We start from the raw sequence: 22,465 nt of genomic DNA, 5'->3' as shown, positions 1-22,465 counted from the left end.
AAGAAAGTGTCTTTAATTGTTCAGCCATTTATCCATTCTCACTTCCAAACCCTTTCTAACCAGTATGTAATACTAAATACATTGGTTTAAATTAATAATAATCCTCACCAGAGACTACTGCAAGCATTTTTCACTTTTGCCTTCTACTCAGAAAATACTAAGTCCTTGCTATCCTGCTATACTCCATACTCCTTTAACTTATAAAGTACATTGTAGTACTACTCTGCAATTAGAGTGATGACTAGAATAAGATGGCAAAGAGAGTTATTAGAAATTAATTTGGAAAAATATTTATGTAACCATTAGGTACAAGACACTATGGTAGGTCCTACATGGTAAGATAGTTCAGACAGATAACTGTGCTATAGTAACAGACCCCAAAATGTCAGTAATGTGCCACAAAAGTTTTCACCTATGATAATTTGAGATATATCAAGTATCTCTCCAGGAAAATTGTAACCTGCCCACTATGTAGTCTCTGGACCCCTTCATCTGACAGGGCTGCAACTCATTCTGTGCTCTCCATGGTCTAATGGTAAGGGAAGTAGTCATGATCATTGAGAGAGTTTCTAAGAACTGAGTGCAAGGGCTGGGGAGACTGCTTCGTCAGTGAAGTGCTTGCAGAGCAAGCATGAGGACCTGAGTCAGATTCCCAGAACATAAATACATAGATATGTGTATATATATATATATATATATATACACACACACATGCACACTATATAGCATTGCATTGTATCATATGCTTTTAATATCCGCATTGGGAAGGAAGAAACAGAAAGATAGAACTCTGGGGCTCACTGCCAGGCAGTGTAGCCTACTCTCTGAGCTCCAAGCCAGTGAGAAACCCTGTCCCTAAAAAGGTAAGCATTGCCTAAAGAATGATACCATAAGTTGTCCTCTGGCCTACACACACACACACACACACACACACACACACACACACACACACACAGAGAGAGAGAGATAGAGAGAGAGAGAGAGAGAGAGAGAGAGAGAGAGGGGGGGGGGAGAGGGACAGAGGGAGAGGGACAGAGGGAGAGAGAGAGACTGTGGTGGTTTGAATCAGATAGGCTCTATACATGTGCTTTGAACACTTGCTACCCAGCTGGTGATAACTTAGGAGGTGGAGCTTTGGTAGAGGAGATGTGTTACTGGGGACAGGCTAAAAGGGTGTTATAATCAGCTTCCACTTGTCAGAGCCTAGTTCATTTTCCTGCTTCTGTTTTCCACCTATTGTGGTTTAAAGGTGATGTCCAGCCTCTGTTCTACCATACTTCCCCTGCCATCATCAAGTTATCCCTCAACATTGTAAGCCAAAATAACCCCTTTCTTCCTATCAGCTGCTTTTGGTCAGGTGTTCTGTAGAGCAACTCAGAGGGAACTAAAACACAGAGTCAGGTTTATCTCATGCACTCCATTCCTGACATGAAACCAGTCCTATGGCCTTGGTATCACAATAAAGGAGTCTTTCTTTAAGCCCAGAGAAAGTAAAAAAAAAAAAAAAAAAAAAAACCCTGAAATTTAGTTAACATCTTCACCTGTCACTGCCCAGCTGATGAGCTAGTTAAGATCATCACCTGTAAGGGATAATAAAACAATGGAAAAAGTCATTTAGCAGCCCCCCTTGTACTGGTTTTGGACATATGAAAAATGAAGGAAAGAGTGGAATATTGGATTTGCAATGCATATTTTTGGAGATGGTCCCTAGATGATGTGGAACAGCGTCAGATTCCCTGAAGACAGGCCATTGCATAGAATCATGGGTTGCAGTGGAGCCCCAGGCTTTTGGAGATGGCAGGAATATGGGAAGCTGCCAAGGAAATCTGCTTGCTCAGGATGGAGTTTTCCCCAGGTTGTAAGGAGCCCATTTGGAGGGACAGAATGGAAAGCCTTTTGTCAAAATTTCTAATTGTCACACATGGAATTTCAGAGTTTGCTTATTGCCCTGCTTGTTTTTGATCTTTCATTGGTTCAATCTCTCCTTGTAATGCCTTCTTTTTGCAGTGAAAATGTTTACTCTGTGCAATTATGTGTATGCCACTGTGTTTTTAATATTTTTATTTAGGAGTTATTTATTTGAGAGAGAGAGAAAGATGTGTGTGGGAGGGTTTAAAATAGAAACAGGCATATACAGAATGGGTGTGCCAGGGCCTCCAGCTGCTACAAATGAGCTCCAGATGCATGTGCCACCTTATGCATCTGGCTTACATGGGTACTGGGGAATCTAATGTAGGTCCTTCAGCATCACAAGCAACTGCTCTCCATCTCTCCAGTGCTGCAAATTGTGTTCTGATTCTTTCTCAATGGTCACAGTTGAGAGACTGTTTCATATGAGACTTTGGACTTTGAAACAGGGTTTGTATTGGTAAAGACTATAGGGACTTTTAAAGTTAAACTGAATGAGTTTTACATCAGGAAATAGTTATGAGTCTGTGATGCCACAGGTGGAATGTAGTGGTTTGAATCAGGGTTTCCTCATGAACTTATGTGTTTTCATCCTTGGTTTCCAGCTGGTAGCAATTTGGTAGATGGAGACTTACTAGAGGAAGTGGGGAAAAGATAATAGATCAGAGGTTGGACATCATGTCTTGCCACAGTAAGTGGGAGACAGCCACATTCCAACAGGATGTCCACCTTCTGATCTACCATCTTTTTCTCACTATGCTGAAACATCCCCTCAAGAATATAAGCCAAAATAAACCCTTTCCTTTCATCAGCTGCTTTTAGTCAGGTCTTTTGTTCTAGCAACAAGAAAGTAACTACAACACTGTGTATAGACTACACTGACACCACTACAAACACACACACACACTCTCTCTCTCTCCCAAAGAATATAACATTCTAGGCATAAAAACTGCAATAAGGCTGGGTGTGGTGGGGCATGCCTTTAATCCCAGCATTTAGGAGGGATTTTCAAGGCCATCCTGAGACCACAGAGTGAATTTCATGTCAGCCTGGGCTAGACAAGACCCTACCTTAAAATTAAAAAACTGTACAATAAATATATTTTCTGCTCACAGCAGGGTTAGGCATGTACTTAAAAGTAGAAAGATGTATAAATGTATGAAAAACACTGCAAGTAACCAAGTAACTTAATTATAAATAACAGTGTGATCAATCACAAAGGAATTTTAAAAATGCTTGAAATGAAGAAAAATGCCACAACTTAAAAAAAAAAAAAAAAAAACAACAACTGGAGGACACATCTATTACAGTCCAAAGATTTATAGCATTAAGATGCTTATTCAGAAAAGAAGATATGTCTCAAATCAAAACCTCAGTCTGAATTCAAAATATTATGAAAAGGCGTTCCACTGAAAAAATAAATAAAATTTAGAAATTACCTGGACAGACTCACCAAAAATAAAATACATCAATTACTAATATCAGAAATAAAACTACAAATACATCATTAAACACACTTATCACAAACATTCAAAGTATAGTAAGAAAATGCTTTTAAAGTTTATGTTTATAAAAATGACTGGGGCTGGAGAGATAGCTTAGCAGTTAAGGCACTTGCCTGCAAAAGCTAAGGACCCAAATTCAATTTCCCAGAACCCACATAAGCCAGATACACATTGTGGTGCATGTTTCTGGAGTTAATTCACAGTGGCTAGAGGCCCTAGAATGCCCATTCTTTCTCATAAATAAAATAAAATATTTAAAAATGACTTAAATGTATAAGTTCTTTGAAAAACACAAACTTACAGACAGAAGAAAGGAACAGAAGGGGAATCTGTGTAGTAATTCCGTAGCTATTAAAATAACAGAACTATTGGTTAAAAAGCTAAACAAGAAGTAACATGAGTTTAGGCCCAGCGAGATTGTCTACAAAGGCCCACTAAACATTTAAAATAGTTTTCATTGTATTTTATGAGATTAGCCTTACCTTATATTGCAGTTAGCTTCATATTGCTGGGGCAAAACGCTTAATCAGAAGCAGCTGATGGGAGAAAGTGACTTATTTTTGGCTTACAGTATTGATGAAAAGCTCCCTGATGTCAGGGGAAACATGGCATAACAGAGTCTGGGCATCTCTTCTGCCACAACAGGTAGAAAACAGTAGCAGAAGAGTAAGCCTAACTGTAGCAAAGGAGAGTTGGCCATAACGTCCCTAAGCTTGTCTCAAACAATACACTTCTCCAGCAAGACTCTAATGCCCCACATTGCCATTAGCTGAGAATGAAGCATTCAAAGCACATGAATTTATGGGAAGCACCTAATTCAAACCACAACCCCCTACTTCCAAAATAGCATTAAGATAATACAAATAAGTATAGACCTGTATGCTTTATATTTATGAAGGCAGAACAATTCTAAATTTTAACAAATTATATCCAGGAATACATAAAAGGAATTGTACCACACCACTAACTTGAATTTATACCAACTGCTTCAACATTTAAAATCCTTCAATGTAACTTACATATAAATTAACTTCAAAGAGAAGTCTCTAATAAATGGCAAAAAGTTATTGACCAAAACCCAACATCCATTTATTATAAATACTTTCAATATATTACATTTAGTGTTGTTACCTTCAATTTGACAGAGTGTATTCTTTCTGAATCTACAGATAACATACTTAAGACCGAAAAGCCGAATGCCAGCTAAGTTTAAGGAACAAGCCAAGGAAGTGCACTCTCACTACTATTATTGAACATCATACTGAGAACATCCACAGGATAAATTTAAATGAACTATTGTTTCAGAGTCAGTGTGGAGAACATACTGATGTTTCACAATTTTCTTTGGCTCGGAACTTATATATTTTATCTCAGACCTTGATTTTCAGGCTTCAGTTTAAAGGATGAATTCCAAGAAACCTATGTATTTGCTTTCAGTTCTCATTAGATGTTCATAGCACTTAAGGCTCATACTTTCCTTGGACTCAAAATCTTAGACTTGCAGATCTCAAACAATTTTTGTCTTTAATTTAGGGTTAATTGAGAGGCCCAGAAAATATGTTGAACATGATCTTCCTTACGATTTTGAGAAATTATGATTTTATTGATAAGCTGTATTAATTATGTTAGTAATAATTATCATGAGAAGATTATGAAATATTTCTAAAAGGATAAATAAAAGACTTGAAAATTAAAATTAGATCCAATAAAAATGTTCTTGCGAGTACACGGAGATTAATTAGGCTTTTGTCTCGACAGCCAGGGAGATTGGGGTCCATTTTGTGAAGAGACGAAGTCAGGACAGTTGTGTGCGCATCTTTGGCCTGCCTAGTCTGCTTTACGTAGGAGTCTCGAGTAGGAGATTCAATAGATTAACAGGGATGAAAAGGCTCAAAGTGAGGTCAGGGAAGAGACTGATTAGAGGAAAGGTGGAGGGAGGGCTAATCAAAATCTAAGAGGATATAAATAAATCATATGGAATACTCCGGTTTTGGACAATGAAACACTCAGGAGATATAGATTGATGCTAGAAAATTTTCAGTGCCAGGTATGGGATACCTTCCAGTGAGTGGTTGGCCAGGGAGGTCCCTGATGCCCCCAAAACATTATAGGCCATTGCTGAGGCCCTTGGTTTCCCACCAGGAATAGATGGTAAGACCCTATTGCTGAAGTCTCCACATACTTGGGCTGCAAGGCCACTGAGAAATCCTGCTGGAGCTGAGCTGATAACCTCCTCCATGTAGACCAGATGGCAGAAAGCTAGAAGAAGCCATTCTACATGCAGTTCAATGGGAGAAAGAGAAATCACCAGTGAAGATACACAACAGTGGACACTGCAAGCCTTATAATTGGCCAGCAAGGCCAAATGAGCCAACTGGTGCAATAGTGGCACGTCTGTCATGGTGGAAATCAACTGCCCTCTAATTGGACAGGAGGCCCGCTCCATGGGAGGGAATACATCCCTGATACTAAAAACTTAAAACAAGGGTAGTCATGAGCCCTAGGGGTGTAACATCTGCTGATGTCTGGGTAAGTATATATACTATGCTTATCAAACTGCCCAGTAAACACTTATCTTAATATTCATACCCTTATATTAATGCTACTCTCACTTTGGATAGAGAATCTTCTCTTTTCAGATGGCAGTGACCTTGGGATGATTTAGAAGGTATCATGGTGCTAGAAAGAAGTGACTGGAGTACTGAATAATATCTCGATCACACCTTCCAAGGCTCAGGGTCTAATGCAGAAGAGGTGGCAGAAAGAATGTAAGAGCCAAAGGAAGGGTAGGACCTCTTACAACATGCTCCCTCCAGACATAAAATGTCCTGGATATCCATGTCCTCACAGTGCCTGACACTACCTACACAAGACCATCATAAGAGGAGGAAAAGATCATGACATCAAAATAAAAGAGATTGAGATTGAGATGGGGAGGGGATATGATGGAGAATGGAATTTCAAAGGGGGAAGTGGGGGAAGGGAGGATATTACCATGGGATATTTTTTTATAATCATGGAAGATGTTAATAAAATTGAGAAAAAAATTAAAATGATAATTTTTAGGAGTGGCTATTTCAAAGCAAGTGATTTACAAGCAAAAGGAAGAATTATGCAGAGAGGGGAGTGGCCTATCTCAAATAACTTAAAAATTATCACAATGAACAGTGTCTATATTTATATGTTGGAATATAATTAGATGAAAATTAGAGCAGTTACCTGAGCAAGAGGCTTATTCTCAAATAGGGTTTCATGTTGAAAGAATTTGTCCAGACCATGCTCTTTGGCAATGTATTCAGACTCATCAGAGAAGAGAACGGCATCCCCATCAAAGGCCACCCGGAGCTGTGTATCACAGTACGCTATGTCTTTGGATGCAGTAAACATGGTTGCAGAGGCAATACCTAGTAAACCACAGGGACTGATGAATACTCCTCAACCCCACAAATTTTAGTTTCTTGTATTAAAAAAAAAAATCTTGGCTGGAGAGATGGCGTAGCAGTTAAGTGCTTGCCTGTGAAACCTAGGGACCCCGGTTCGAGGCTCGGTTCCCCAGGACCCACGTTAGCCAGATGCACAAGGGGGCGCACGCGTCTGGAGTTCGTTTGCAGTGGCTGGAAGCCCTGGCGTGCTCATTCTCTCTCTCACTCTCTATCTGCCTTTTTCTCTCTCTGTCACTCTCAAATAAAAATAAATAAAAATCTTAAAAAAAAATCTTTCCAACAATTATGTTTCCCCTTTAGCTATTACCAAATAATTTCTTTCATCTATATCACCAAACATCTCAGAACAGATGTTTCTCCTTCTACAAGGATAGGAGAGGGATAACATGTTTTGGAATAACCACTGAGAATGTCCCTTTCAGGAATGCCAAAGCCCTAAAGAACAAACATAAAGACTGTTGTATGTGGAAACACCTTAAAAAAGAAAACTCACAATCCATCTAAACCTGTGTGAAATCCAGGGGAAGTGGCCATCAGTGCAAACATCATGGGCTAGAGGATGAAAATCTTACTAGTACCTTCTTGTATTGCTTCTTGTACTTTGTCGGAGTCTGCAGAAAGATACAGGTTGGTAAGATATGCCTTCAAATAGCCAATGGGGCTTTTTCCACCCGTCAGACAGAAGCGGTCAATTAGTAAACCTATATCAAGCAAGAAAGACTTTTATGGTTCAGATTAAAGATAAAGCATTTTAGATCTATGTGAAAACTTACCTTAGGTATAACTGAATTTATTTGAAAATCTAAGTAATTTCATGTATAAATGTAAATGAAAGCTAGCTTAGAAATAATTGAAGTTTTATGGTTAATTTCATAGCAACAATATTTAAAACTTCTCAGGAGCTTTATACATGAGGGAAGTATGTTTGCTATACTATAGTTTAAGAAACATATTTACAAAGACTATGCCATTTGAGTGTCAAAAGTGCATGGGACGACTTGTCTAAGCCACTGTCCCACAAGTGTAGAGCAGAATTTGGCCCACGTACTTGAGTCTTATATAGCAGAACTATGGAACTTCCTCATTTGTGGAAAGGGATGTTTCAGGTGTGGTCTTAAGTATTATTACTATATTTCTTCAGTGACAATAGTAGTAAGTAGTGCCAGAACTTATGTTGTTTTGAAAATAAAACAATCTGAAATTGTCTCTCGTTCCTAATGAGCATTTCACTGTTATTGTTAGTAATCTTTTTGTCAGTGCTTGGGAACTTAATCCAAGGCCTTGTAGATGTCAGGCACATGCTTCATCACTGAACTATGACACTAGTTCTTTTGAATTTAAAAAAAAATATATATATTCAGGAAGGGTCTTTCTAAGTTGATATGTTATATAGCTCAGGTAGGTCAATGTTTTTTAAATAAAATTTTCATGTATTTGTGGGGAGAGAGAGAGGGAAGGAAAGAGACAGACAGACTGACCAACATATTCAGACAATCATGGCTTCCTTCCACTGCAAATGAACTCCATATACATGCACTGCTTTGTGCTCTGACTTTACATGGGTACTGGGGAATCAGACCTGGACATGAGGCTTCACAAGCAAATGCTTTTAACCACTAAGCCATTTCTCCAGCAATAACCCCTACCCTGTCCCAGGCAGGTCTTGAACCTTAGTTAGTCCTCTAAGCACTAATGCTAGATTAATATACTGTTAAATATCTTTCAAATCAGCAACAATTAAAAAAAAACACACTAGCTATGGGAGAAATGTTTATAAAATGGGTACCTACATATTGCTGGATGAAAGTATAAACTGGTATGAGTTGTCTGTAGAGTGATTTGATAATTTGTGTCAAGAGCTTTCAGAGATTATAAAATTCCTTTTTAGGTATTTCTTTTGAGGAAATAATATGAAACTCTGGTAAGGATTTGTGTAGAAAGATTTTGACTCATGATGATTTTTGCAAGTGTTCACTATTGTGAGAACTTATACATAGGATATAATTACATGGCTATTCAAAGTCCTTTTTAGATATATAATAAATTGGGTAGCTGCAGGTGATATAAAGCAGACTGTGAAGTGTAGTTAGCTGTTTGACATTTGTATGAACCAAGGGCATAGGTCAGACCTGTGAACAGTGAGAGTGAAAGTGTGTTTTGATGTTATTAAAAATGCTTATAGTTTCACTTAAGGCAGTGCTGGCTATAAGGGGAGAAGCGGAGGCTGTAAACTCTTAAATAATATCGATGTAACAATCCAGAAAATGTCTGTTGACACTAGGACTTCACAAATGGATTAAAACTTTGTTTCTTTTCTTAAAAAGAGAACCAAGGTCACTGTGGAGCCAGGTAAGTACGTTATAATACAGCAACGACTATAGCACAGAAATACACAAATCACCTTCAGCATCCAAAGAAGTAAAATAGCTAACTTCCAGGATGAAAAGTTATTCCATGAATAAAGCTAGATGTGAACACTGTGCCCCGTTACTTCATTAGCAGAACTCCTTTGCAAATAATCATGATTTCTATGCTTCCAACCTCACTGGGTTTAGCATGATGAGGGACAGAAAGACCAGTGTTCTGGTATATACCTGTAACCCCAGCACTAAGAAACTAGGGTAGAAGGATCTAGAGTTCAAGGTCAGTATGGGCACATAGCAACCCCCTGTCTCAAAATAAACAAATAAATATTTACAAATATTTAAATTTCTTTAATCAATTGAATAGAATATGCCACTCAGAAACTTTATTCCCTCTCCCTCTCTCTCTCTCTCTCTCTCTGTGTTATATGTACATGTGTGTATGCATGTATGAATCTAGTATGTGTGTATGAGAATGTGGAAGCCAGAGATTAAAGTCAGGAGTCATCCTTCCTTGCTCTCTACCTTATTCTTTGACACAGGGTCTCTCACTTAACCTGGAGCTCACTGGATAGACTAGTCAGTAATTTCCTATCTTTGTTTTCCCAACATTGGGATTATAGGCATGTACCATGGCACCTAGAATTTATTTTTAATTATGTTTTTGCACGTGTGTGTGTGTGTGCACGTGTGTGTGCATGCGAGCATGAGTGTGTGCACATGCCTGGGTCTTGCACTACTTTTTGGATCTGGTTTTTGTGGGTGGCTTGGGAATTGAACCCTCATCCAGTAGAAATTGCAAGCAAATGCTTTTAACTGCTGAGCCATCTTCCTAGCCCCAACATCCATATTTTTTATGTGGGCTTTAGGGATCTGAATTCATGCTTGTGTGGCAAGTACTTTACTTACTAAGCCATATCCTCAGCCCTCATAATATTTTATATACATTTAGACTTCATAACATTAAGAAGGCTGCATTTTTAAAGTATGTTTCAAATACCAGACCTACATTTAGGATATTATAAAACTCAATGACTTGTAGCAGATCTTGATTATTTATGAATATGTCTATTTTAAAACTAGAATTAAAATGTACAAGAGTTAGACATAAATTTGAATTCACATAGTGGGTGAGCTACCTAGAAAAGAGGATAAAGGTGCTCCAAAAAGGAAGTCAGGTAATTTTATAGCAGGAAAAATAGAAACTTTAAGAGCAAGCGACACATTGATGGGAATGCTCTGGAGATCAGAGCCCATGAAATTTTCCATGTAAAGGAATAAAGACAATCTTGCTGGCATGAGTATAGAATTGTGTGGGGAGAGAACAGCCAGGAGCATCAGATTTTAAGAGTGGGAAGGAGGGAGTGAAGACCTTTAAACCCTTAACATGGATCTGTGGTGAGCAAGATGTTTGATCCCATGGAGAAAGCCTCTGGGTTGACTTCTCCTTGAAGTCAAGTTCAGAAGTGAAAAACATAAAGCAGGGAAATATATTGCAGGACCCAGGATTAAGACTTTGAAATTCACACTTGACAAGTTAAGTCCAGAGCTTTGAGCACAACTCTGTGCTGATGTTAAAAATGAACATGGCCTTTCTTGTTCTGACATATGCAAATAAACATTCCTCACTCAGAAGGGGGTGTTAGTATCAAAGACACTGCAATGGTCAAGCCACAGTTAGCAAAATAACATGGCTTCTCTTTTGCAGAGCTGTGAGCTGGTCTTCCACATGGTATTTATTTTACTTACCATAGTGATTGACGCTGTTTATAAGCCGCACTCCCACTTGGGCATGGTTATTAGTCATCAGTACAATATCAAATAACTCCTGTTCATTGGGATACAGGTCCCGGAGTCTAGAGTTGACATGCTGCAGGGCCTGCAGTTTAAAACATAGTTGCATATGAAGAGGGACAGACAACGTGGGCATTAGGAGGCTTGAGAAAAAGCAATTTCATCAGGGTCAGATTCAAGCCCTTCAGAGTCTTCCCTGAAACATTATAGCTTCTTTAAGACATGGTTTTGCCACTCATTTCTGTATTTTATGCCTCTCACACATAGGCCTAAGATAATATCAACTACACAGATGGGTAATGTTTGATGAAAGTTGTTTCAACATCTACTTACTCAAATTACCTGTGGGGTAGATAGAAAGGATCCAGATAGCCCTTTTAAGTTCGTTTTATTGTTGTTTCTTTGGAACATCCTCCTTTATTGTAAAAAAAAAAATGAATACCTTGGAAATTTTCATGTTACCAATGCAAAGAGGCTAGACTGATCCATCTCAGTGGTTTCCCATGATTTTTTCATATGTGCCACAGAAGGGAACACTTGGTTTATTTTTAAAACATAAATCTTCCATACATTTGTGGTTTCTTATCATGCTTCTACCATGTTTCATTGTACTTTCTATCCCAAGCCATAGAGATGTCATTTACTTTCATACTATGTTAATGTGTAATGATCATATAAATTATGTGGGAGATTATTATAAGTCCTATATATTTCAATACATGTTCATGTTCTCAAATGCCAGGACCATCTTGAATTCTTAATATGATGCACTGGGGAGAGAAAAGCTAAGGTGAATTCCATCTCATTTTAATAAGGCATTTTAGTCCCAGTGCTCAGGATTGTGAATTCTTTATTATATTCTAGCACTTCTTCCAGAAAGGCTTCTGTTACAGGTCAGATGACTAGGATTCCATTGAGGACAGCCAAGACCCCAATCTTGAAAGGTCTCTTTCTCCTGTAACCCACAGAAAAGTCATAAAACGACCTGCTCAACTGTAAGGCGCAAGAATGATAGAGGTTATCAGGGAAATTGGACAACCTCCCAAGGGTCATTCTGGATGCTTATCTCACCAAATGAGATCTTGGTATGAGCCAAAGACAGCTTGCAGAGTACCTTGACGAAGCGGAACGCTGGTCCTGGGGTTAGGATGACATTCTCATTGCTGAGCTGATACTCCATGTACTTTTCCAGACCTTCTTCTTCATAGATTTTCCTGTCGTCGACCATGTTGAAGAGTGCCCGGGAGGAGACAGCAACTGTGATGGCATGCTTAGGTTTGGGCTGTAGAAGAGGGAGGAGCAGAGTGGGAGGAGAAGCATAAGGAGGATAGGCAAGCACACCTATAGGGAGGGATGGGGATGTATCCCATCCCAGGGTGGGAGGAGCTGACAGGGACTTCCCTAAGCAGTGTGCAAGTAGGGCGGCTGCGGAGGCCCTGGAAGAGGGATGGCCAAGGTACCAGGGTCCCTGGCGCGCTCACCGGCCTGGGACGCGAGCAGCTAGGCGTCTTCTCAAACTGCAACCTCACGGATGCCCAGTAGGCTTCGTCCTCCTCTTCTTCTTCTTTCTGCTGCAGCAGCTGCTGTCGCTGCAGTTCAGATAAACAGTCGTAATCCTGTATATCCACTGAGGGGTAGAGCAGGCGGCGCTGGGCATAAGATTTCCACTCAGTGGGGGGCGTGCGCGGGTACTCCCGGACCTGCACCTTCGAGGGCAAGTCCTGAGAGTAATCCCGAGACTCGCGGACTTCGCGCACGATGCCCTGAGCCCAGGCCTCAGGGTTTTCATACATCTTCGTGCTCCTCCGGGAGTTGGGCTCGGGATCCGGAGGTGTGGGGGGCCGCGAACTCAGGGGCGTGACCGGCCGGGTTTGCCCGCCTGGCGCCTGCGATTGCTGCTTCTCAGCCTGCTGCTGCGGGGGAGGCGACTCATGCTGGCTGGGGGAAGCCGAGGAAGTCCGGGAGGTTGTGGAGCTGTTGGGGGCCTGCGTCCACAGATAGCAGATATTAAGTGTCTGAAATCTAGACCAGGATGCTTAGTCTCCTCTCCCGCAACTCCCATGACAGCACTACCCTCCCTAAGGGCCTGTTTCTGTGTTCCTAAATCTGAAATGGATCCCGGTCCATTCAGCTCCACTCCTTTAAATAGAGCTTTAAGAGGCTAGGCATCTCTGGGCTGCAGAAACGGGCTATTTCTGTTAGAGCATCTGCTCACATTGTCCTCTAACTCCCTTGTCAGCACCTCAGAGATGCACCTCACACGTTTCCTGCAGAACCTACTGGTTTGGTTTTAAAGTCACAACGACACAGGTCTTCTTCCTTAGCCTTGGATAGCATAAAGAATTGCAAAAGAAGCCCTTCAGATCGCAGAACTAGGTCTTGCTTGGCTAGTGTCTCCATGTGCGGGGTGCCTGTGCTCCATTTCACTTCATCTGCAAACTGAGTTCGACATTCACCCCAAAACACTCTCCTGGAGCTTACAGGGACCTCTCTCAGTTGCTTAGCATGTGACTGGTGCAATGGCTTTTGAGAAGGTCAAAGGCACAGGTCTTTGGTGATTAGTATGCTTGCTCAATAGAAGAAAATTTTCAACCTAATGGAAAGGATGTATTCTAGAGAAAAGGACCCTTTACCAAAATATGCAAGAAATCCTGAAGCATCCATAGGTTATTTTACATTTCAAAGGGATATTCTTGGTAGATTATTGAGCCAGGTGATGGACGGACATGATATGAATACATGCTTTCCAAGAGGTCAGTAATATCTCTCTGCTTCTGAGAATATTCTTTAAACTGGATAATGAAAATGTGGTACATGCACACCATGGAGCTTTACTCAGTTGTAAGGAAAATAAAGTTATGAAATTTTCAGGAAAGTGGGAATTAGAAACAAAATATATACTATGTGAGGTAACCAAATCCCAGAAAGACAAAAAAGTTCTCTCTCATATGTTGATACTTTTAATGTTTGTATGTAAGTAAATACAGTGATGTGAGAATGAGGATAGACTGTGGATTAAGGAAGAAGTTTATGGGGGACAGATGACAAAAGGAGACATGGAATAGGAAAGTGGAGAGGAGGCTATGATGGGATCGAGGTGAAGAAGGGGAGGATGGAAAAGGTAGGAGAGATATAAAAACACAAAATTGGCTTGAAATACAACATAATTGATCCTATTTCTGCATGCTCATAAAAATAGATTGATTTAAAAACTATACACAATACATATATAATTTTGATTATATAGTCAGTCTTAATTATGGGCCCACAGCACACACAATCTAATGTTATTTCTTTTATCTCTTCTGTGGTTTCATCCTCTGTTCTGAGAGCTATCAGCACTCAATATATATTTGTTGTGTGGATGAAGAAAGGAGATTGGGGCTGGAGAGATGGCTTAGCAGTTGAGGCACTTGCTGGCAAAGCCAAAAGACCCAGGTTCTATCCCCAGCATCCATGTAAGCCAGTTGCACAAGGTGGCACATGTGTCTGGAGTTTGCAGTGGCTGGAGGCCCTAGTTATGATTTGCTTCAGTCTCCTTAAAGGTAGAATTGGATTCACCTGGGATTTCCTTGAAGAACTAAATTAGCTAAGGCAAGTGACATGCACAGAACAGCGTCTGACACTTTAACAAAGCCTCAAGAGATATATGACATTCTTAATCACTCACTCATCTTTTCATGCTCGCTGTACCTTAATCGTAGTGCTTCTGCTTCTGGGCTCATCTGCTACTGATGGAGCCCTGGTGGATGGGCTCTGTGATGTTCGGGACCATTGATTTTTCACAAGATATCCTCGAGAGTCAGTCTTGGCCACTGATATTTCTTGAGATCCCTGTCATAACGAAGAGATCTGAAAGTGTAATTCCTCATCACTTACTCCTATGTATGTGCCTACAGAATAACCACATCAGGCTAAAAACAGCAGCAACCAATGAAAAATCCCCTGGCGTATATAGTACTTAATTTACCCTCAGTCTTTATGCTCTTACTTAGGCCTAATTGTAACTTCTGTATAAGCAACAAAAGAGATCCACGTAGAAGAGCATCCAAAAGTCAAGAAAGAATTATGGTCACTTCTAGTTTTTCACCTGTGACTTCCTGTTCTGTGGCGCTTCTGAGAGTTGAACATCTTTCCTCCCTTGTCCCCACTCCCTCCCTTAAAGATATGTCTATTAATAGATGCTAAAATGACGTATCTGCATTCTTTAAGGATGATGGCAGCTTCCAGCCAAGGGTACAGTGGGTCTCTGTGCAGCTGCACATATGTGTGCAGAACCCTGCAGATTATGATTTTTTTTTTTTTTTTGAGGAGGACACTATGGAGAAGTAAGTGGAAGAGTTTCTGTTCCCAGCATCCTTCCCCTACCCAGGTTACCTGGGATTCCCCTCCCAAATCAGTCATGGTATCTGTGCTCACCCTGGTGATGGTGATGTGTCGGCCCTGATCCCACAACAGGCACATGTGAATATAAATACGTATTGTGCGGCAGGGGCTAATTCCCTCAGCTGCACAATGGCAACGTCTACACGACAGGTGACCCCGCATGGGGCAACATCTCAGCCAGTGATTCGGATTGACTGCACGCCTCATCTGAAAGATTGTGCAGAAAATGGTCAATGTGCAATGTGATGGCCAGACTCCCTCTCCCTCCCTGATTTGAGCACACTGATCTCCTCTTACTGGCCAAGTGAAGGACACTATAGTGTCTCTATACCCCAAATTCTGCATGAACATGAGGGATGTGGGCAAGGGCCAATTTCTCCTGAGTGTGTTGCTAGCCTCATGAGGAAACTGATTATTCCTTAATGCATATCTGAATGGCTCAAGGGTGTCTCCCAAAGTTCCCCTACACACTTCATATTTTCTGTTGTGCTTTCTGCTCTTTTACTCACTCACAGATACTGTAGAGATTGGCTCACCTGAGTGCTCAGACGAGCTCCCGTTTTTTCAGAGTCATTTCTTTTTTCTGCATTTAGGTCTTTTGAGTACCTCAACCCGGACTCATTCTTAACATAGAAACAAAGAATGTTTGTTAATTTTTAATCTCAGGGATAAAGAAACCTTTGTTTTTGCAGTAAAATGTTAAATAAAATATATAATTTTTCTCTTTGCCAACATAGAAAAAACTATATAAGCTTTAGACAATGTTTCTCCCCTGCTTGAACTAGTATGAAATAAGAACTATATAAACAGATTGTTATATAAATTAGTTGATTCATACGTTGTGATATATAGCAGCATTTATCATTAAAAATGTTAACATGGGAAATGCTGTTACAGGATCTGCAACGGGTCAAGTAATATGAATTTGCTTATATACAATAAAGGATTTTTGCGTGATTTTTTTCCTTCTACTACTCTGAAGATTGCTACTTCTTGAACATTTCCTTTTGCCAGATAGAATAATGATTCTCTTCTTGTTTGTTTTCTGAGTACCTGTAGCTTCAGTGGTCTGTGAATCTGAGTCCCAGAAATATTAGTTTGAGTTTTACAAAGACCTTAATCCTGCACAGATTTATGGACAAAAATGTCTCCTGTTCTTGTCAAATTACTCATCTAAAGCAAAAGGGGATTCTTATTAACAAACTAATGGAGAAAATTGAGTAGATATGGAAAGACAACTTACTTCAAGAAAATCTATTCAAATATTTGTGTTTTCATTTTCAATTGGATGGGATACATATTGGAGCACTATTTATACCATTTCATGCTAATATAGCAGCACTAGTGTTGTGATTAAAATTAGTGTTAATTATCTTTGGAAGGTGCTCAGCCTCTAGATTAGAGCAGAGTTCTCCTAAAGTTGTCTATATTAATCTGGTTCTACTCTGTGCTCTGCTCAGGAAACATTTCACCTGTTAGTTGAATGAGAATGGGGCTGCAGAGAACACCTGAGCTGCCTGACCTAATTCCTTCCATGTTCTCAAACCAGTCAGCATAGCATCCTGTCACTTCTAACTCCTCAAAAATATTTATATCCAGTCATTTCCTATATACATGTTACTGCCTTGAGCCAGACCTATGCTCCCCATTCTTAGAATCTAGCTTTCTGAACAGGTTTCATGTCCTCTAAATCCTCCCCACTTCTAAATTTGTCTGCCTTATAAAAATGTAAATCTAGTGACACTTCATCCCTGGATAAACTCTGCTACACAGACCTGAAGGCTCTAGATAGACCTTATCTACCTTCAACTAGCATTCTGGAACCCTCCCGTTTATATTCTACTTAAGTCAAGTGGCTTTCATTTGCCTACCTCCCACTCCCATTTCCTTGTAACTACCTCTTCTCATATCAGCTCTGATTGACTTGGGTACAGTTCATAGAGCTAAGCATTCCTCTATGTTCCTGTGTCTCTTTTTTTAAACTTCACATTAACACATGAAGTCAGGGAATCAGGGAATGTTGACTTATGAGGATTGACTTATACACTCCCACTCCATTTCCTTCTTTGCTATCTCCTCCAAATCATTTTACATATAGCCATTATCAGAAATTATTATTAATTGTTATTATCATTGTTTGTAGACCATTCCAGAGAAAAAGGATGGGCTAGTATTTACATCTCCTCAGCCCCTGGTAAGACATCCTACTCACCTTCTTTTTCTGTTTCAAAGATGTTTGACTCATTTCTTTAAGTATTGAGTTTTTTTGGGGTGTTATGTACGTTTTCATCTCCCCAGCTCCATTTCCTACCACTTCCCTGGCCCAGTCTAGCTCTGGTTTTAGAATGTCAAATTTGTGACATCACATGTGATTCCATAGTAACAAACTGACCCAATGAATACATAACTATACTATTTTCAGTAGAGCAAGAGTCTTTCCAATTTCAATACTTCCACTTATAAACATTTTCTATGGTTTCAGAAATTGATGACTAAACATTGCACAGATGTTTAACATGTAATAGTATCAATATTTTACTTTCTTCTTTTATAAACCTTTTAAAGTCTTACTCTGTTACTCATCATATCCATTCCATTTGAGGCTGTGCATTTTCTTGTACTGGTAAATGAAAACCAAACTGATTTATGGGACCAATCATTTATCATTGTTCATCCTTCCACACTTGGGAGAGCTTTCTACAATTTGAAGGTTACTTTGGACAGCTGAGATTTCATTCCTGACATGCAGTGTTTAGATCTGGGTTTAGTTTTCATATTTTATGTTTCTTGTGCAATACAAAACCTGGTGAAGAAGTAAGTTACCATCAAAGGCTTTTCCTTTGGCCGCACACGGAGTAGAATGTTTCCCATACTATCTGTTTTGCTTCAGGCTTGCCCTATCCTCAACTCTTGAAATTCATATATGTACATAGGACACTATGTTAAAGGTAACCAGCAGAGTCTAACAATGTTCTGTAATTAATGTTGTGATTTTATATTCATACAAGCTTAAGTAAGACACATGTGTCATGTCATTGTGAGCTATTGAAACCATCAAGAACTGAGGCAAATCTTTGACCTTTGTGGGAATCATTGATAACCAAGTTTGAATATTAGAAGAGTCTTTAGATGAATTTATCTGAGAAAAAGCAGTTGAGAAGCAGTAGGTATTGGGAAAGCTCTGAGACATGCATTATACAGAATTAAACAAGAATATTTTGCAGTGATGAGTGCTTCAACAAGTCCATTGTTTCTTATTATTCTTTCTAGACCTTATTCAAGGCCAGCTTTTCCTTCTGGCCCTACTGATGCTCTTCCATGTAATTCAGTATTCACAGAATTTCCATATCACACAGCCTGAGAAAAAAATAGGAGTCCTGTGAGTGTTTTGAATAATTTTATGAATTATGTTTTAAATGTATAACCACATCATTTTGTTCTGAGTGCTGACTATGGAATTAAAAACCTATTGTACACTTATTATTTTTATCACATTTACTTTAATATGAACTTAAAAATAATAAACCATTATTTTTTATTAGTTATGGACATATTCAGTATGTAAACAGCACATATTGGTATTATCTTTACCCTCATCTCTACCCCCTACAAAGGGACCCTCCTCATTGTGGATGCCAGTCATCCTCATGGAGATTGTGTATCATGCACTATGGAAGCAGCCATCAGTTATAGGGAAGAAGCAATGTCTCTGTGCATAATGTCTCAACATGTGGCTCTAACAATCGTTCCACCCACTCTTCTGTGAAATTCCTTGAGCCATGTTGGGTTTGTTTTAAGTCTACTTGAATGATGGGCTCTTAGGACCTTCTTAATCTCTGTTTTGGTAGCTGTTGAATATCCTTGGTGTCTATCTCCATCACCCTTGTGCTGATATCAGATTCACTGAGAAAGCAGTACTCTTGCTCATTTCCACAATTCCTCTATGGTTTCAGCTGGGGTTTTGGTGGAGTGCAATAGGCCATTTCTCTCCTCAAGTCCCACTTCCAGCTGAAAAAAAGAAACAGATTCTCCAATGGAGAGTGAAGTCAGCACAAGTTATATGGGATAGCCATTATTAGTTTAGAAAGAATGTAGTGGGTGTAGGCCCTCTTGTTGCCCAAGATTAGTGGGAGCTTTATATTGTAGAGCAAAGTTATTATCTGAATATGATTCTAACTTTTTTTTCCCCAGTTCTAGATATGGGTTTCTTTCCACTGAAAAGATCTTTTAGCCAATCCAAGAGCAGTAGGTTACCTACCATGGCTATGTGCCACTGTTACACTTGTGTGAGCATCACGTCAGGTTGTTTACTTCTGAGTAGCTTAGACCTCTAGTTTCTCAGACAGATGTTGGCCAGATCTTTCCCTGTTATATACCAACAGCATATGGTGTCTTAAGCAGTAGAGTCTTACCATTAACTTCTGATGGGTAATCAAGGACTGACAGAAGTCTGTCTTGTTTTGAGAAACCTTATAGGTCTCTCTGATCAACAGCTTATTGTGGGTGTTAACTGCTTCCTGGTACTGTGAGTTACAGGCCAGTGCCAAGGGAAAACAAAGAAAAAAAAACAGAAAGTACAAAAATGAAAGAAAAAAAGAAAAAAGAAATAATGGGGGAAAAGACATAGGAGAAATTTAATGTTAGGCTTAATCTCACCCTGCCCAGGGCCCATCAATTCAGATATTCCCTCTAAGGTCCTGATGAAGATTCAACCTTTTAGTCTGTCTTCCAGGATATAGGATTTTATGGTACCAGTTCCATTTGGGTTCAGATTTGAGCCCCTCCTTGCCCTCTCCCCAAGCCCTGTCCTCAGTATTGTACAGTCTTTAATATGCCTATTAGGTATTTCAGCATCTCACACTGATCCAGTTTAGGAGGTACAAATAAGTGAGACTATGTGATGATTGTTTTTCTATGGTTGTGTGAGTTTGCTGAGTATGATCTGTTTCTTTTCCTTTATTACCTTCTACTTTTTAACTCTTATTATGCATGGGAAATTATACATACATGTAGGAAGTAAATAATTTATTTGTCTTTGACTTCTCTCTCAAGGAGTTTGACCTTAATAATAAAGTCAAATTACAACATCATTAAAGCCATTGCAGCACAACCTTCCTTACACTAGTTTGATGATTTCATTCATCAGTTCTAGGTGTGAATAATTTTTCAAAAAGAAGCCATGTAAGAATTTGAAAGATATATTATAAAACCACAGACATGCAGATAGCAAAATTGATATTCATCGTCTATTTTTGGCAAGTTATTTTTGATTCTTGCCATTCTTACTAAGAGAATATACCTGTTCTGTTAGAAGTGCCAAGAAGATATTACAAAAAGATTTGAGGGCATGGTTTCCATTTAGCCATCCTTCATCTATTTCTTTTTCTTCAGAGAATGTTAGTAGATTCCTTGCTAGCCTAGAGCTTTTCAAATTGTAGATTGAATCTCACCTAGGCATTGGTGTTCTTAGAAGACCCCCAAAGGATCTTTCTCTCACATGGCCATCCTGTTCGATCCAGATCTATAGTAATAAATAATTTTAATTTTTCAACAACTTCCATAATTACAGACAATAAACCATAATTCCCTACCCCTCACTCTCCTTTTCACAATTCCACTCTCCACTGTATCCCCTTCCCCTCTAAACAAGGCTATCTTTTATTGTGATATCATCATCTTTTTCTCCTATTATGATGGTCTTGTGTAGATAGTGCCAGACACTGTGAGGTCACAGGTATCCAAGCCATTTTGTGTCTAGAAGAGTGCATTTCAAGGAGTAATATCCTTTCTTTGGCTTTTAGATTCTTTCTGCCACCTCTTCCACAATGGGCTCTGAGACTCGGAAGGTGTGAAGGACATTTTTCAATGATAAGCATTCCTTTGTCACTTCTCAGCACTATGGTGCTTTTTGTGTCATCCCAGAGGTCAATGCTGTCTAAAAAGAGAAGCTTCTTGAACCAAAAGGTGACAGTAGCATTAATTATGAGTGTGAACATTAATGGAAGAGCTTACCAGGCTGTTTGGTGAGCACAGTGTATACACTTAACCAGACACCAGCAGATGTTACATCCCTAGGGCACGTGACTTCCCCCATCATAGGTTTTCAGTATCAGGGATATATTCCCTCCAATGAAGTAAGCCTTCAGTCCACTTAGAGAGTGGTTGGTCTCTCCTATAACAGACATGCCACTATTGCACCTGTTGACTCATTTGGCCTGGTTGACCAAACTTAAGGCTTTCGTGTCCACTGTTGTTTATCTTCACTGAAGATCTCTCCCATAGAGCTGCATTCAGTGTAGCTTTTTCCAGCTTATTGTCATCTGGTCTATACAGAGTAGGTTTTCAGCTCAGCCACAGCAAGATTTCTCAGTGACCTGCAACCCAAGCATGTGGAGGCTTCAGCAATATGGACTTACCATCTATTCCTGGTGAGAAACCAAGAACCTTGGCAGTGGCCTGTAATATTTTAGAAGAATCAGGGATAACCCTGGCCAACAACTCACTGGAAGGTATCCCATCTCTGGCACTGAAATTTATCTAGTAGCAATCTATAGCATCTGGGTGTGACTTTACCCCAAAAGTAGATTACTATACTGTCTCAGGTTTTGATTAGCCCTTCCCCCACCCTTTGTTTATTCAATCACTTCCCCTGACCTTACATAGGCCTTTTTACTCCCCACTAATCTGTTCATCTACTTACATATATAAAACCATCCCCTTAAGTCCTCTCCTCTCCTCCATCCCTTATATCTCATTTCTAGCTTACTGGCCTCTGCTACTGAGTTTTAATCCAGCTCACATACAAGTCCAAACATTTGAAGCTAGGATCCACATATGAGAGAAAACATGTGGTGTTTGGCATTCTGGGCCTGGGTTACCTCACAAATGACAATCCTTTCCAGGCCCATCCATTTCCCTGAAAATTTCATGATTTCATTTTGCTTTACCACTGAATAGAACTCCATTATATAAATATGCCACATATTCATTATATACTCATCAGTTGAGAAATATCCAGACTGGTTCCATTTCCTAGCTATTGTGAATAGAGCAGTCAGGTTCACTT

General features: G+C 39.6%; 1 protein-coding gene across 8 annotated transcripts in view; it reads right to left on the bottom strand.

Annotated features, from left to right (window-relative positions):
- Nt5c1b (5'-nucleotidase, cytosolic IB) overlaps window positions 1–17,644 on the bottom strand; it is a 25,856-nt gene extending 8,212 nt beyond the window's left edge. Inside the window, exons 1-9 of one of the 8 annotated variants that reach the window (XM_045150579.1) lie at window positions 17,612–17,644; window positions 15,936–16,022; window positions 15,433–15,606; window positions 14,698–14,847; window positions 12,495–12,998; window positions 12,128–12,295; window positions 10,969–11,098; window positions 7,435–7,557; window positions 6,633–6,817 (exon numbers count right to left, since the gene is read on the bottom strand). In XM_045150579.1, coding sequence (XP_045006514.1) covers window positions 6,633–6,817; window positions 7,435–7,557; window positions 10,969–11,098; window positions 12,128–12,295; window positions 12,495–12,998; window positions 14,698–14,847; window positions 15,433–15,606; window positions 15,936–16,022; window positions 17,612–17,644 — 1,554 coding nt within the window. Of the gene's footprint in view, window positions 1–6,632; window positions 6,818–7,434; window positions 7,558–10,968; window positions 11,099–12,127; window positions 12,296–12,494; window positions 12,999–14,426; window positions 14,430–14,697; window positions 14,848–15,432; window positions 15,607–15,935; window positions 16,023–17,611 lie in introns of all 8 variants that reach the window. The other 7 variants (XM_045150580.1, XM_012949940.1, XM_045150583.1 and 4 more) reach the window with 7 other exon arrangements.
- Window positions 17,645–22,465: the final 4,821 nt, after the last annotated feature.

Source organism: Jaculus jaculus, chromosome 5, assembly GCF_020740685.1.
Source record: "Jaculus jaculus isolate mJacJac1 chromosome 5, mJacJac1.mat.Y.cur, whole genome shotgun sequence".
NCBI lineage: Eukaryota > Metazoa > Chordata > Mammalia > Rodentia > Dipodidae > Jaculus > Jaculus jaculus.
The sequence above is the reverse complement of the archived record's forward strand: the minus strand, read 5'-3'. Positions and strand labels throughout refer to the sequence as shown.